At 42.6% G+C, this 17,963-nt stretch overlaps 1 protein-coding gene across 10 annotated transcripts in view; it reads right to left on the reverse strand.

Annotated features, from left to right (window-relative positions):
- Nucleotides 1-17,963, reverse strand: part of DLG2 (discs large MAGUK scaffold protein 2) — a 1,511,004-nt gene that overhangs the window by 1,381,346 nt on the left and 111,695 nt on the right. The window contains exon 1 of one of the 10 annotated variants that reach the window (XM_048840910.2): nt 5,497-5,539. The exons of the other annotated variants lie outside the window; for them this stretch is intronic. Coding sequence (XP_048696867.1) covers nt 5,497-5,524 — 28 coding nt within the window. The 5' untranslated portion in view covers nt 5,525-5,539. Of the gene's footprint in view, nt 1-5,496; nt 5,540-17,963 lie in introns of those variants that run through there. 10 annotated transcript variants of the gene reach the window in all.

Below are 17,963 nucleotides of genomic sequence, written 5' to 3' on the forward strand. Positions count from 1 at the left end.
CTCTTTGGCACACCTCACAAGACTGGACATAGGTAGAAACATCCTTGCCCATTCCCTCCCAGTGGAATGACCCCCCCAAACGGTCTTTGGTCCTGTTCACCCCAGCATGGCCACTAGGGTGATCATGGGCTAAGCTCAAGAGCTTGGCCCAGTATTTAGTTGGAACTACCAACTGTCTCTGAGGATGCCAGTCTTCCTGGTGTCCCCCAGAAAGAGTTTCCTTGTATAAAAGTCCTCTTTCTACAACAAACCTGGATCGATTAGAAGAGCTGAGAGGCGGTGGGTTGCTCCGTGCAGCCGTCCAAGCTCTCTGGAGGCTTTCATCTGCTTCCTGTTTGGTCTGGAACTGTTCCCTTGATGCTGGAGACATCAGTTCCTCATTGGATTGTGGACCTAGGCTTGGTCCCTCTGGAAGCGATATAGGGGATGGAGCTGTTTCTGTTGACTGTGAATTGCTCTCCGCTGGTGCACTATGTTGGGATTCAGGCTCCGGCTGAGCCTCTTGTGTCGGGTTATCGGCTGCTGCCAGTTCAGGGTCGGTGGGGCCCTCTGGTGTTGAGGTTGCAAGTACTGGATTCAGTGCTGACAATGGGTCTGGTGTTGGTTGTTCGGCTGGTTCCGGTTCTGGGACTGGTTCCGTCTGGGTCTCTGGGACTGGATCCACTACTGCTGTTGCAGACATTGGCCTGGGGTCCAGGTCCTGATAGAAGTTTCCGGAACAGAGCTAGGCCTCACGGCTTGTTTAGCCTGGCTGCGGGTGACCGTTCCCACCCTCTTGGCCTGCTTCACATGATTGGCCAAGTCTTCCCCCAACAGCATGGGGATGGGATAATCATCATAGACTGCAAAAGTCCACATTCCTGACCAGCCCTTGTACTGGACAGGCAACTTGGCTGTAGGCAAATCGAAAGAGTTGGACTTGAAGGGTTGAATCGCCACTTGGATCTCTGGGTTGATTAAATTGGGGTCCACTAAAGAAGCATGGATAGCTGACACTTGTGCTCCGGTGTCCCTCCACGCGGTGACCTTCTTCCCGCCCACACTCACAGTTTCCCTCCGCTCCAAGGGTATCTGGGAGGTATCTGGGCCTGTGGACTTCTGGTGTGATTCCGGTGCAAGGAACTGTAATCTGTTGGGGTTCTTGGGGCAGTTGGCCTTTACATGCCCCAGCTCGTTACATTTAAAACATCGTCCAGCTGACGGGTCACTGGGGCGAGGAGGGTTGCTGGAGAACGGGGTGGTGGGACGATAAGGGGTCTGGAGGGTTCTTTGGGAGGTAGGTGGGGCTTTGGGCGGCCCCCGGTAATAGGGTGTGGTCTGGGGTGGTCCCTTCTGGTCTCCGCTCCAACTGCGACCAGTTTTCTTCTTCTCTGCCACTTCCACCCATCTGGCTCCAATCTCTCCTGCCTCAATTACAGTTTTGGACTTCCCATCTAGGATGTATCTTTCTATTTCCTCAGGAACACCCTCTAAGAATTGTTCCATTTGCATTAGGAAGGGCAAATTTACTGAAGATTCAACACTTGCTCCTGATATCCAGGCATCCTAATGTTTCACAATGTGGTAGGCATGTTGGGTAAATGACACGTCTGGTTTCCACCTTAGGGCTCTGAACCTCCGACGAGAATGCTCGGGTGTTATCCCCATTCTGACTCTCGCCTTGGATTTAAACAGTTCATACTCGTTCATGTGTTCTCTAGGCATTTCAGCCGCCACCTCAGCTAACGGTCCACTGAGCTGTGGCCTCAGCTCTACCATGTATTGGTCGGTAGAGATGCTGTACCCAAGGCAGGCCCTTTCGAAGTTTTCTAAGAAGGCCTCAGTATCATCACCTGCCTTGTAGGTGGGGAACTTTCTGGGATGGGAAGTGGTACCGGGAGAAGGATTGCTAGGGTTTGTTGGTATATTCTGCTGAGCCTTTATCTTCTCCACCTCCTCCACATGCTTCCTCTCTTTTTCCTTCTCCTCCTCCACATGCTTCCTTGCCTCCATTTACCTCTTGTGGGCAGCCTCCTGTACCTCCTTCTCCAGCCGCATGAGTTCTGTCTTTCATGTTCCCTTTGTTTTTCCTCAGCCTGAAATTTGGCTAATTCCAGCTGTAGTCGAGCCGCGGATTTTGTCATTCTAACCTCTCTGTTTTTAACTAACTTTACACCCGAGGTTTAGAAATAAACAAACAAAACTTGGCTGTAAAATTTTGCTGTGCTGGAATTGAATACCTATTCTCTGATAGTGATTGTCAGCCTACAGAAAAAGACAATTCCCTTGTCTCTGCTCTGGGCCCAAATCAAAGCAAAAAACCTCCAACTACTTGGAAACCTGCTTACCCAGCCCAAAGAAAAAGCAAATGGGTAGAACACACCCCCCCTATTTACTTGTAGGAAGAAAAAACTCTGGGTTGGAAGACTGTGAAAAAGCCTCACCAATTTGCCTAGGTGACTACAGACCCAAACCCTTGGATCTGAGAACAATGAAAAAGCATTCCGTTTTCTTACAAGAAGACTTTTAAGAAAAATTGTAGTAAATAGAAATAAAGAAATTCCCCCTGTAAAATCAGGATGGTAGATACCTTACAGGGTAATTAGATTAAAAAAACATAGAGAACCCCTCTAGGCAAAACCTTACGTTACAAAAAAGATACACAGACAGAAATAGTTATTCTATTCAGCACAATTCTTTTCTCAGCCATTTAAAGAAATCATAATCTAACACATACCTAGCTAGATTACTTACCAAAAGTTCTAAGACTCCATTCCTGGTCTATCCCTGGCAGAAACCAGCATAAGACAGACACACAGACCCTTTGTTTCTCTCCCTCCTCCCAGCTTTTGAAAGTATCTTGTCTCCTCATTGGTCATTTTGGTCAGGTGCCAGCGAGGTTACCTTTAGCTTCTTAACCCTTTACAGGTGAGAGGAGCTTTCCCCTGGCCAGGAGGGATTTCAAAGGGGTTTACCCTTCCCTTTATATTTATGACAATCTCATTAAGGAGCAGATTTTGCTCTCAGTGCACATGGGATGGGTGAGTGGGGTTTCCATCTACTTTCATGGGAGACAGCCATGCTCATCTGGTGGCAGAAGCCAATAGGGTCCAAACCCACACCCTTCACTGATGTGAGTAGGAATTGTCTGGTCAGGATCCCAGTTTGCAAAGCTAAAAAAAGCTCTAAATAGGAAACAAGTATTAAGTAGCCACACATCAAAAATTAGTAGTTTTGAAGTTAATGATACTGTAAATCTCTCTTCTTTTTTTTCCGCACCCCTTAAAGGTCATACGCACTAATCCTGAAAACACATTACTATTATCTTATTACTAATAATATTTTATTTATATTTTTGCAGCTACGAGAGCTAGAATCTTACTTTTTGTTTTAGTGAAAGTTCAGCGTCTCATGTAGTCACTTGGCTCCAGCAGCTGGGGCTTTAATAAAAGCAGTAAATATCAGGAAAATCATGATAAAAGCAGCGAGAGCTGGCAACACTGCACATTTAAACATATGTGCTTGCAGGATCAGATCCCGTGTTTCTGCAGCTTGTCTGCCTTGAAATAATGTGTAAATATCTTCAATGCATTTATATTATTAAAAACCAAAAAGAATACTACTAAACAGGAGAGTATTTTGGCCAAGTTGTTTTTAATCTATTTTACTTGATTCTGCTATTGAAATAAAGCCACTGACACAGCTGCAGGCATGTCTGACAATGCTCACGACAAGCCCGCAAATGCACACACACAGCTGCTTGCAGTCAGCTGCACACATTCTATTCCAGGGAGGTATGAAATGGAGCTGCACACAGCCACCTGTGGCAATAAGTTCTAATAATTAAGAGTGATTGTGATTTTTATGTTCAAGCTGAGATTCTTAACTATTTATTTTCTCTGGTAAAAACTGCGGGGGTAGCATCAATTTAATATCTGACACGCTAATCCTCTAACAGCAGACTATGGCCCTGATCTCAAAGGAATTTAGGCACCTAACTCCCATTGATTTCAGGATCTAGGCCTATATATTTTCTTTCCAGACTGACAGACTTGACAATCTACCAGGAGTAGTTGTAGGAAAGGAAGGACAGTCCAGTGGTTATGGCAGAAGCCTGGGGGCTCAGGCAATGACAGTTCAAGTTCCTGCTCTGTCACAGATTTCTTCTGTGACCTTGGGTGAGTCACTTAGTCTCCTTGTGCCTCAGGTCCCTGCCTGTAAAAGGGGGATAACAGTACTTTCCTATCTCATAGGAGTTTTATGAGGACATATGTATTAAAATTGGGTCCATATAAATACTCATGGTAGACAATGGAGCCCAAATCCTACATATTGTTAGTCATATGAGTCCTTACTTGTTCCCATATTTGACTAAATAAGTACTCACTGAGGATTGGGCCCAATTTCCCCACTATTTCTAACTACTATTATGCTATAACTTGTTCTTAATAAGTTCGCATTTATAGAAATTCAGGGATTACTGCAAAAATACAAGTTTGGGAGAGATGCGTGTGTCAGTCAAACTGATTTTCCTAGTGACCTGAAGAGCAGCTCTTTGTAAGCTTGAAAGCTTGTCTCTCGCACCAGCAGAAGTTGGTCCAATAAAAGATATTACCTCACCCACCTTCTTTCTCTAATTCCCTAGTGACTGGTATTCATGCCACTGCTCACTGAATAACTGTTTAAGGTTGACACACACTTAACACTGATTAGCATTATCGGGAGTGAGAGCCACATAGATGTTAGAGCTGGAAAACAACTACTAGGTCAGACTTCTAAGTCCATCCTCTTGTACACAAGCACTTAGTGGTGACTAGGCACTTGGAGCAAGATTCTCAGCTAGTGTGAATTGGGCTATAGTTCCATTGACTTTGCTGATTCACTTGCTGAGGATCTTTCCCCTGTTTTGCATGATCATTTCCAAAATTTTCCTGTTTATTCTGAAATAAGGAAAAGTAAACATATGTCAGAAAATCTTGTTAGCAGTTATTCCTCGAGGATGAAACTTTTTTTTAAATGCCAGCACAAAAATAAAACCCATTGTTAATCCTTTCCCCTGGAAACACATCAGTACTTCAGAGTGTAAATCCCTTGCTACACAAGTGGTTGTGAGTCATATCAAAACTTATACCTGACTTATATAAAAACGGTCTATCAGATTTAAGCATGTTATAGTCAGTCAAATTTCATACTGTGTATGAACAAATAAAACACTTACATAAACGGGTGCATGCACACACACACACTCTAACACTCACTAGTGACTTCTACACAAAATAAAGGTTTAAGACCCCCTAACTTCTCCATTTTCCTTAACTTAATTTGGTCATGTCCTTGCAGATCAACATTTCATTTGTAATTGCAGAAAGAAGATATAAGAACGTAAACTGTGCCATGGTTTTTGAATACCACAACTGATTGAAATCACATTGTTAAATAAATGTTTTAAAGAGCTAGTTTTGTCCCCTTTTTCTTTTCCATATTCAACACAAAGAGAAAGTAAATTAAGCCACTTACAGTGAACCAAAACTTCCCTCGTTTCCATGGAAATGTTTAGAAGACTGAGCTGAAGTTAACCAGACTGCTAAATACAAATGCCTTTGTTCCCAGCTACTCTAATCCCTGAGGCTGCCTCTTGTGCACAACATCACACCCAGTAACCTTTTATATTGCAGAACACTCCTTCATGGCAGCTGACTTCTAATTCAGTTTGTGGACTCAACCAGATCCTGTTGAGAACATGTAACATTGATTCAAAGATGCAAAGCAAAAACCCCAACAAAATATATATATGCAGTGTCAAAAATGCACTTCTTTTATATTCTACAATTAAAAGGATTGCTAGAGATCTTTTTAATTAAAAGTTCTATATGCATTGCCTGATTCTGATCTAACCAGTCCACTTTTACACTAGTGTAACTCCTTTCACTTCAGTGGAACTACTTCTGGTTTACTCCCGGAGTAAACGAGATCAAAACCAGGCCCATAGTATGTATGTATATTTGTTGAGGGAATAGGATGGTTAATACTTAAACTATTAATATTACAGATTCCTACAGAAATATTCCCTGTAATAAATCAGCAGCTCACAAGAACATTCTCCGTGGGTCTTGAATGTATACCCTGGGAGGATAATAATTGATGTCGCTAAAGAGAAAGGTTAAAAGCAACCAACTCAATTAGGTCATGTATGCCAACATGAAATTACAAACATTATTCCCAGTTTCTCCAATAGCTCAAGGCAGACAGCTGGCAGCACACAGAGACAAATCCTGCTTGGCGTACTCACACAAGTGGTCCTAGTCCATTGAATATACCTATTTAGTATGCTGTCTACAAAGTACCTGCAAAGTTGACTTCTGCTGCAACAAGGAAAGTCACTGAAAAACAAAATTTCACAATCCTACCCAATACCTGACTCTCCACAACGTTTGCTTGACATTATTCAGATTTACTGGCTGTTAATGTGACACATTCCTCTCCAGTGCAGCTCCTTAAAAGTGAATTGAATTACACCTGGGATTAATTTGATCCAGTGGACTCCGTGAGTCAAGACCACTAAGGGGGAAGAGGGGATTTTTAAAAGTGCCCAAGTGCTTCAAGAGCACAAGTCTCATTGACTTTCAGTTTCTCTGGGACTTGTGCTCTAAATTCTCATAGGTGTTTTTGAAAATGCCACGCTTAGTTTTCAGATGTGCAAACTATAAGGCTAATAAACATTTTCTCTGTTTCTGTACAATTTTCCAATACATCATTATCATCACTTTTCACATTTGTAGCACAGACTGTTTCCTACACAACCTCCACTTCAGAAGGGCAGAGTAAGAGGATAGGAAGAAAAGTCTGAACATCTGATTGTTTGATTCCTCAGGGAAATATTTCCACTGGGCTTCTGAATATATAGTAACATAACCCTTTTGTGTGAAAAGACTGGAAAACAAGAGGAATACCTAGAAGGTTCAGTGGCAGCAAGGGTGGTGATCATTTTAGCAAGCACCTTTGTTTTAAGCTCAGTCAGAACTAGCATCCAAGGATTTATTTCACTGAACAATACAATGGGGGAAGGGAGGAGGTAGTTGGTAAGGAATCCCAAACATGCTGAGGCTGACTAGACTCATCAGCATGCTGCAGTAGAATATACTGCTCCCCAAGACAAATAAGATCCGCTGAACAATGGAGGATTGGAAAACAGATGGTACCACCCAGAAAAGCAAGAGAATACATTTTCCTGTGTACAAGCCCTGCAGGTGGATAAGTATCTCAGGCTCTTAGTCTGGAGGGATTCATGTCCAGTCTGAACCTATTTGATCAGAATTATTTGTCAGATGTTTTCAGGAAGAAAGAACAGTGTAACTGTAAGTGATCCACCCCAGTGATGACAACACTCTAGCTGTGTCACATGCAGTGCAGCAACTGTACAGTCATCAAAGCATGTGTTGGGGGGAGTAGGGGGGATACTAAACTATTTTTACTGTGAGCTGAGAAAGAGGACAGCCCAGCAGTGATAACAGGTGCACAATGAACAGCTGGGGAGGAGATGAGATGCTTAAGTAGTCTGATCTCATCAGATTATCAGTGTCTCAAGCCTTTTGCTAGAAATAAAAAATAAAAAAATAAAATAATTTCTTAATAAAAGTCCCCAGAACTCCAGAAACAGAAAATATGGTGTAATGTCCATTTAATAACTACTCTTTCTAGCATGTCAACATTTTAGCTACTGTATTTTGTATACAGAGTAAAAGAGCGATTTATTTAGAATCCTGGTCAGAAAAGTTCTAATTAACAAGCTAGGGAAGAGGGACTTGACTGAAAAAGGGCCCACATGATTCGTTATCAGTGGCTCACTTGTTAAAGTCAGGCACCATGCAGGATCTGAAATGAATCCAAAACCTTTAATAATACTGAATGTCATCTTAGCTGCACCTCTGACTGACTGATGTCTACAACATCACACATTTAATGCAATTCTGCAAAGTTTTTACTCCTTCTATTTACGTTGTGATTAAAAGTTGTCCTTCATTTTGAAAAATTACTCATGAAATTGGAGTTCAGTGAGCAGGTGGGAGAACAAAGCAAAAATGCATCATGAAGAGACACTGCAGAGAGTCAGATCATCCCCTACACAGGGAAACCTATGGAAAGGGAAGGGAAATCTGTGACCCCCCAGCCAGGATTCAATATCTCTTTTGGAGGTGTGGCTTGCACTCCCTAAACATGCAGAGCTCCGGAGATCTGTGGGACATTCACATGGAGAGCCTCCTCTGTCCCCCTCCATCCCCTATCGCCACTCAATTTCCTTGTCCTTCATGCCTCCTATAGGATTTCTTGGCTGGTTGTTCCCCAAAAGACATGAGTTTTCATCTCACCCAAATAGGAGGACAGAAAAAGCGAAAACACTCAGGTATTTCCACTAGGTTTTTGAAGGACTAGTCCTGCCTGAAGGCCATATATTACCTATAGCAGATTTCCAAAGAGAAACTGTGTTACAAAACATGGGTAAGAGTTCCCTTTTGGACACAGCACCTCCACTGACAGAAAGGGTAGGCTAAGGACAATGTCCTGGACCAGTTCAACTCTAGTGGAACTGAGGAGAAATCTAATACTGTTATAATAGAAAGAGAGAGCCTGACACATGAGGCCTGGTACAAGGGGCCTTGTATAAGGCCTAAGGCCCAAACTAAAGTCAGGCCCTGCTGATATAAAACAAAAATCAGCAAGAGTCAGGCTATGAGCAAAAGTCAAGCCTTGTTACAAAGCAGATGCCTGTTTACAGGCTCACTATCTGATACATGAACTTGGTAAGAACAGGGCTGGCATTGCAAAAACAAAAGCACTCCTAGGAACTATGTAGTCATGTAAACACATTCCGGAAGGATCGTGCCAGAACACCCTGATACAAGGCTATGGTGTAAACACCCCCCCCCCCCCCCGAAGATGATACAGAGACACACTGACCCCTCCTAAAGATAAGGTCAGGCTGACAGGGTGATGGATAGAGATGTTTTGATCGAACCAACATGTACAAGGGTGGTAACTAACCATGGCAGAGGGGTAATATATAACTTGTTTGTATAGTGTATAACAGAGGGGTCGCAGAGGGGGTATCTTTGTCTGGCCAACAGGGGATCGGAGAAGCCTGCCATTCACTGAGCCGGTCCATTATAATGAGCATACATGTGGTTAGTGTTCCTGTCTACACTACACTATAGGATACTAGAACAGTGCTTTGTTAACGATAACTCTGGCTGAGTATCTTCACTACTAAACCAAGTCTGTGGTTTTCTTGGGCAGTTTGATCAGAGCCTGCTGTAGGGGCTATCTGGTCAGAGCCAGTGCAGCACGCAGAGAGAACATGCACGCAGCCAACAACTGACAAGAACTGTAAGAACATTAAAGACAAGTCCTGAGTAGCATCACCCATACCAGAGCCTCCAATGGAGAAAAGTCTTCAAGCTACAGAAGAGCCTCCCTTTCTCCCAGTAGATTCAATGAGTAGAGTTGCTGTCTAATGTGATGCAGGACACCCAAGATCTCATCAAAGGTTAATAATAGTGTGTGACACTATGGCAAAGGCTATTAGACTGCAAATACAACCTGGAGAAAGCACTGATTATGCCATGATTCTCAGGGTGCAGAATTCCACCCTAAGATCATCTCTCTATGTTAAAAATTAACGCTCAGCGCTTGACAGTGATTTGAGACAGCTACCTTGGCATCCAGGCCCTCCAGCCAAAGTAGGCCCAAGCTCAGAAGTGAGTCAGATATACTTCAGCTTGCGGCTAATAGGCAGCTGGCCAGCTGCCTCCTAGAGTGGCCCTCGGGTGGACAGGCAGCCTCACTTGGGAGAAAGAACAAGGATTCAGGAATTGAAAAGGGACAGGAGTCCAACAGGGGATGAGTCTTTCTGGGTTTTGTCAGAGTTCAATGGGAGAAAGAATTGATAAGTTTACTAAGGGAGGAACACTAGGATTCTGGCATCCAGCCCAATAATTCATAGATTCATAAGGTATGTCTACACTGCACACTCCTTTTGGCAGCATATAGAGTACATCCCCCCGCCCCCGTATAAATAGCAGTGTAGCTGTTGAGGCATTGCTTAGATGAGTAGAGTACAGACCCTACATGCAGGGCTGGATTTAGGGGCAGGCAACCACCTGGGGTGCTGGACTTAGGGGGCATCAGGCTCGGGGTTCTGTTTTTTTGTTAGCAAGAAAAGGGAAAATAGAATGTAGGCCACAAATGGATACATGAGATCCTGCTCTATGGCCGGTGATGCTAAACTCTGCCAATACTGATCGCACAATTTTGAACAGGCTGGGTGAAACTGAGGATATGACATTTCCAGTAAATGAACAGAAGTGACACTTCTCAAAGTCACACTGTGAAAGAGTGCTCAAGAATAGTGAGAAACTGCAAAGGATATATGTCCCGTTTTCAGCATCAACTATCAGGTGGAAGATCCTAATGGACAATGTTACAAATATGACCATGAAGCTGCTAAGTGACACTCACTGGGAGAGTCACATTGACAGCATAAGGCCAGTGAGGTACAGAGTGACTGAGGTTTACAACACCCTGATGCAACTAGTGCAGTCTAGTAAAGCCGAGGCTGAAATCCCACACGAGGTGCAAAGCCTGGCAAACCAGATCACTGACTTAACATTTCTGGTCTCAGTTGTGGGTTGGCACAATATCCTGTTCCAACTAAGTGTTGTAAGCAAGGTATTACAAACTCAGTAGATGGACATTACAACCGCTACTACTTTGATGAGAAGCTGCCTTGATTTCGTTGCGGCCTACAGAGACAACAGATTTGAAGATGCTATCACTGCTGCCAAAGAAATGGTGGAAAACTTAGGAATTGAGCCTGTCTTCAAGGAAACTTGTATTCATCAGAAGAAGAGACAGTTTGGTTATGAGGGCAGAGATGAGCTGATGAGAAGCTCAGAAGAATATTCAAGAGGGAGTTTTTTTGCTCACTCGTTGACACTACTTCAATGTCCATCAAAGAAAGGTTTGGAAAGACCTGAGGGTTTTTGTATGACCTTAGTAAGCTGCTGGCAGACAGGAATACACTCTTGAACAATTGTACAGACCTTCACCGGACGCTGATACATGGGAAATGTTCAGACATTGATTATTAAGACCTTTATGTCGAATTGGATAACATTTGTCACATTTTGCAACATGGGATTCACTCTCCACTCTAAGTTCTCCAATTCATTCATGATGCAGAGCTGAAGGACATTTTTCCTAATGTGTGGATAGCTTTGAGGAGTCTGCTCACACTGCTGGTCACAGTCACGAGGGTCACAGTCACGAGTGGTGAGCACAACTTTTTGAAGCTAAGGCTCATTAAAACATATCTTTGATCAATGATGGCTGACAAGATACTGACATCACTTGCTATTTTATTGCTTGAAAATCCCACGAGCCAGTCTTTGGATCTCTCTGATGCTGTGCTTCAGCTCACGAGGGCAAAGGTCAGAAAAGTGACCTTTTGAACCAAAGGACTAGGGTAGGGCTGGCCAACCTGTGGCTCCGGAGCCACATGCGGCTCTTCAGAAGTTAATATGTATAGGCACTGACTCCGGGGCTGGAGCTATAGGCGCCAACTTTCCAATGGGCCAGGGGGTGCTCACTGCTCAACCCCTGGCTCTGCCACAGGCCCTGCCCCCACTCTACCCCTTCCTGCCCCCTCCCCTGAGCCTGCCGTACCCTTGCTCCTTCCCCTCCAAGCCAGAGCCTCATGCATGGCCACGAAACAGCTGATCAGGAGGTGTGGGGAGGGAGTGGGAGGCGCTGATTGGCAGGGCTGCCGGTGGGCAGGAGGCGCTGGGAGTGGGGTGGCGGGGGGCTCTTTGGCAATGTACACTGGTAAATTCTGGCTCCTTCTCAGACTCAGGCTGGCCACCCCTGGACTAGGGTTAACATTCTAAAGATGTCACCTTCTGTAACACTATTTAATATCGTTGACATTCTTTTGACACGTCCAGTTCAATTTCTTGACATTAGTACATTTCCGTTATCCTTAAAATTAAAAAATCTCTACAAGCTTAGAGGAAACAAATTTTTATCTGCTTATCTATAGCATGAATAGATACAGATTTATAGATCCTAGGGTGCAAATTTATCATCTTATAATACAGGGATAAATCATACATGCAAATCATGCATCAAAGTTGTGAAATGGGCTACAAATGCAATAAAAATAAGGTATTCAAACATTTAAACAAATGAAGGGAGGGTGCCGAAGATGTTCCTCACCTGGGGAGCCATTGGTCAACAGCCAGCCCTGCCTACATGGCTCTCTACTTGCGCAAGCAGTGTCTCCTTCATCTACACGGCTATTTTTAGCAGCGTAATGTCCTGCTGCTTGAGCCTTTCCCCCTCCACCAGAGCTTTCTATTGACAGGTGTAGCATGGACACAGCTTGCTTTTCCCTGCAGTATGTAGCACACATACCCTTCACGCAGTATGCGGTGTAGATATAGCCATAGAATTTAAGGTTAGAAGGGACAACAATATCATCTAGACTGACCTCCTGAATACCACAGGCCATTAAATTCCACCCAGTTACCCACATATTGAGCCCAATAAACATGCATCAGGTAGAATAAGCATTGTCTGCTGTAATATTTGATTGCATCCAACCTAAAGTAACTGTACTCATTTTCCAGACACCCAGCTAGTTTTGATCCCAGTTCTAGCTGCTTTTTTCTTAAGATGGTTAAATTAAGCCTTTTAAACAAAACCAGGGGATATAATATAGACTGTAAGGAAAACAGTTTTGAATAGCCTATGTGAAATGGAGGGAAGCCTCCTCACCCATTAATGCCAATAAAAGCTGGAGTTTAGGGTTCAATATATCTGATTAAATCAGCATCTTGCTACAAAGAAACATTAAATCACTAGTGGTAATGCTGAGCCAAGTATATCTGAGAACATGGGTTATGACTCAAGCTACAGTTCTGCACAGTACCTGCTTGGTTTAATTGTGTTTTAATTTCCACAAGCTTGATTAATATTGCAGCTTATCCAAGCAGTGGCAATATATATGCAGCTGCAGTGAACTTAAAGATGCTGGTATCCCACTTATAAGGCATTAGTGTGTGATCACATTCCCCCCCACACATACACCCCCGACATCCACACTCTTCATCTTTAGTCAGCATTCAATTACATGTTAATTGCCTCAAGCAGAATTGGCAGAGGGGGCAAAAGAGTCCTGGCCAATACTTCAAAGGTACCCGACCTCCAGTTGCAGAATTCCTAACTGTTTACAAAAGCTGAATTCATTCAAATGAAAGGCAACACGTACTATAAACAAAAGGAGTGTGTTAGCTTCAAAATCCCACAGAAGCATTCACTGCGATTTGGGTCTTAATCATTTGTGCTATTATTTTACTGTCTCCACAATGTAATTTAAGTCAGGGGGAGTTGTATATATGTCTCTAAGAGCATGAGCTGGCCCACTGGGTGCAGCTAAGTCATAGTGTTGTGTTCAATAAATGTAGTCTTATACCCATTGTCACTTCTTCAGCAGTGCAAAACACTTTGTGTCCTTGACCAAACTTCTTGACATCATGGGCAGCATGGATCCCTCAAGGAAAGAACAGACAGAGACAGTCTCCAGAGAGGAGTCACATACGAGCAGGCTTCTATATCTCAATCACATATTAGTGAAAAGGACCTAGCCCAATGACAGTAGACTATTTAGCCCTGTGGGAGAAAGAGGATAAGAGGCCACGGTCAAGCTCCTGCCTTCATTGCTGGAGATCTCAACAGAGCTGGGTCCACTTTGTCCGTTTGTGCACCTGACCTATTATTGCCATTCAGTGCTGCTTACAGAGGTGGTGGGCTAGGGTGGAGGACTTATAGTAGTTTTAGAGTAGATGCAAGACCAGTCATTATGTCATGAGGAGACAGGCTCAGTAAATGTGTGACTGAAAATCAGTATCCAGGCCTGAGCCAGGGGATCCTACTTGCCACTGTGGAACGCAGGAGAACAAAGTAGAGTCCAGCTATAATAAAGCAGGGCATTTTTAATTGCTGAGCCTGTGATCTTCAGGGCATTTTGAAAGGCCCATCTATTCACATGAGTGTTTGTTTGAGAGTAGGTGTGATATCACATGGGGAGGGAATAGGATTAATTTTTACCATCACCAAACATTCAAAAATCACGAGTGAGGCCTTAAAACATTGCTTTAAAATCATGAGATTTTCAAAATAATACATTTGGAGTTCTTTGTATTTGCCTTCTGATGCTGATGACTCTGGGTCTCACATTTTCAAGCTTTTCTCCACAACTGTGAGAACTAGAATTTTTTAAGGAAAGCTAAAATTTTAATGTGCCCGTGTTCTGGGTCTTTAAAAATGCAAGAGCTGGCAACACTGGTTTCAAGTACAACTTGCTGCCTCAGTCTTGTTGCTATTCATGAGCCAGATAAAAAACTCACTGAAGTCAGTGGTAGTCCAGTGACTTCAGCAGACTTTGGATCACGTCCAATATTTCCAGTCTGAGGGAATGGTCTATGAATGCTGCATATTGTATTTGTTGATTGGTGTATGTGTCAATTGGAAATATGCTTTAGAGACTTGAGTTTGTTTTAGAAATACAAAATATAAAACCAGATTTTTTGGCATTTGGTTCTAAGGGGTGCTGAGCTCTTGCATTACTGAAGTTCACAGGAATGTCAGGGGATAAGTACATGTTTAGAATTTGCCCGTGATTTAGTAGAGCTGCCCTCATAAACTCAATCTGTGGATTTCTCTCAGCAAGGTCTCCAAACTGATGGCTGGAGAGAAGAATGAAAGTGGTCAATCCATTTGGAAAGCAAAACGTAATTTTTGTAAAATGTAAAGGCATCAAATTTTGTTGAACATTAAGGATTCCCACCCACAAAACAAAACTACATTCTGCCTTCATAGTAACAGTTTAGCACAGCTAAGGAAGCACAGCTGCTTTACATGCTTCAGAGGTAAATTAAGACACAACAGGTTGCGCAGTAACTGTGTAATAATCATACTTACTATACTTCGTTAAGTAAGTATGTCAGTTAATTCGCAGAAAAGCTTTTCTGTGTATCAAAGCCACCTTTGAACTGTAGTTATGCTTATAGGTTCTTTTGATTGGTTGTTTAACACGTACTTGTACATTGCATTTAAAAAAAGAAAAGCCACATGTAAACTAGTCATGATGGCAATTATACCTAGATCCAGATTATGCCTTCAGATATCCATGTGAAATAACCATTGTATGTGAACTTGCAGGCTTCTGTAGGCAAGGCTCCCCACTGACATCAATGGAGGGTTAGGACTAAAAGAGGATTGAGCCTATTCACTTCAAGGGGAGTCAAACACAGATAACTAAGGCTAGGAGTTGACTCTGCGCTGATTTACAACAGGATTGTACAGCAGTTCAATAAGGTTATAAATAGGCACTTAGAGTTCGTCAGAAAACAGGAGGAAAAACCTGAATATTTCATTTCTGCCAAAGTTTTCCAGCCAGTTCTAATTTAAACCTCACTTTATAGGTGTAGGTGTGGTGTTGGGTACCTAAAAAGTAATTAAAATACTATTTGTAAAAGATAAATTATACTGGTTACACAAAAATTGTGAGTCAAGTTTTAGGGCTTTATTTAATAACTAGAAATGGACCTGGAGGGACCATAACTGTAGATATGAACATACCATGGAGTTTGGCTCTGGATCTGAACTTTATTGCTCAGGCCCATCTTTTAAAGTAACACATGCTGTTTTTTTATTCCTGTTCTTAATTCTCTGTTCTCAAACACTGTCAGTCTGTCTTACCCATTACTCACCTTGGGTCTGATTCGGTTCTAATTTCTAGTTATACCAGTGTAAATCTGGTATAACGCCACTCTCTTCAATGAGGTTACTCTATACTTAGAGCAGAACTTGGCTCCTTGGCAACATTCCATCCTAGATTCAAATTAGCACTGCCTGGTTTAAGAACCTGACAAACTTGAGGTTTAACTCTGCACTGCATTTTAAAAAAAAAAGGAAATTATCTCCTTGTGTCCAGCACTGCCAGGGTTTTGTTTTCATTTCAGTTAGGTTTGTCTTTTTCGGCATTGTTCATATGGGGTCTGATTTTATAACTCACTCACAATTGCATAAATCTGGAATAACCAGTGAATTCAATGGAGTCACACAGGTGTAGTACTGGTACATGAGAGCAGAATAAGAGTCACATCAGGGCTAGGGAACATACGCACACAAAATATATACACAAGGCAGACGTCTATGCCTTTCACTAGAATTATGCATTTTTAAAGCAAGAGTCAGCTATCACATTGTATGCCCTGCTATCAAGGATAATGAGGTATGCACCTTGGATTGTAAGCAGAACTGAGAAAAGGGCAAATGAAGTATTGAAGACAAAAAATACTATATGCAGTTTTGTGATGATAAGAGAAAGCCTGAGGCAAGTGCTGTATAGACACTACTTTACTCCAGCAGGGGTTGCAGTGTAACCCTTTAGTCACATTCCCAACATGACACTTTCGTTGTTCATTGAAATAAGAATGTACAGTTAATTATTTCTGTGAGGTTTCTCAAAGCAGAATGGGTTTCCACAGATGACAGAGACAAAGATATTTCCAAAAGGAAGAAAATGAAATACTAAAAGGAAATTAAAAAGATCATAACAAAAATAGGCAATTAGAAATGATGTCTTAAGTCTGATAAATCTTTACAATTAGGCGGCCTTATTAGTGTCCGGTGCCTCAAATTTAATGCATGAGGTTTTCATTGCAAGCCTCCTGTTATAATCATTAAAGCTTGTAGGAAATGCACAGCTAACATCCTACACCTTAAGTTGAGCATCTCTCTAAAAGGCTATTTGCTGCTCACCGCTGAGAGCTTTCAGTGAGGCTATCTGTCATTGTCCCCAAGAGTTTGAAGGCTCACCTCAGAGTTAAGAAGAGAGACAACTGAGCAAGAATTCCACCTGGTGCATCCAGGATCACGTGCTGCAACAACAGCGCTGTTACCCTTTAAACAGGTGCAGCCTTTGCTCCCCATGCATCTGACCAATTCTGTCAGAGCTGTTCATTTGGTGCAGGCAGGAGTTCTGCTCCCCAGCCAAATTGTGGCAGTCAGTGGGGGTTACCAACACTGTATTTCAAAAATAAGGGACTATTTTCTTAGCCCCCCTGCTCTCAATATTGTTAATTATCATCATCATTAATAATAATAAGTAATTCTCACCTACATTCGCCAGGGATATTTCTTGCTGCTTTTTGCAGCACACAGCAATACCTGATCTTGTTTTACAGAGATGAAAAAATAAGGAATGTCCCTTGTAATAACGGACTGTTGTAAACCCTATGTGTCAGTCCCAAAGGGGCACAAGCGTTTAAGGCAAGGCCCTTTGTACCCTCACTCCTATTCCACACCCACAAAGGACACCACAGTCAGTCTCCTGGCTGTTCAGTCTGCTGAGCATTTCTAGCATTGGAATCTATTAATCCATTCACACAACAAAAAGCACAGAAAACTTTTCACTTAGCTGTCAGGAGGAAAGAATTGAAGCCCTATTGAACCCGTTTTACAGTCTTGCCTTGCAGGAATAATTGTATCCTACTTCAATATGAAAAACTGTTCCACAGTACAATGTTATTAGTTATCCAAGTTAAACCTGCACAAGGAAAGACATTCCAATTCCACCCTTCATAACCCCACTGGAACCAATGGGATTACACAAGTGTAAGTGAGTGCAGAATGTGGCCCAGGTAGTTTATTTATTAAGGATTAACTGACCTAGGATGACATGAACAACTCCTGTTGACTTTAATTGGAGCCTCAGTTGCAAATCTGATGGAAATATTTGGCTGCAAACTTTTCCTTGGAGAATTTTACGTACTTTTATATAATTTTGTTTGGTCTAATGGCCCCATTCTGTTCCCATTGAAGACAATGGAAAAGCTCCATCAACCCTGATGATTACAGGATCTAGC

The sequence above is a fragment of the Caretta caretta genome, chromosome 1, assembly GCF_965140235.1.
Source record: "Caretta caretta isolate rCarCar2 chromosome 1, rCarCar1.hap1, whole genome shotgun sequence".
NCBI lineage: Eukaryota > Metazoa > Chordata > Testudines > Cheloniidae > Caretta > Caretta caretta.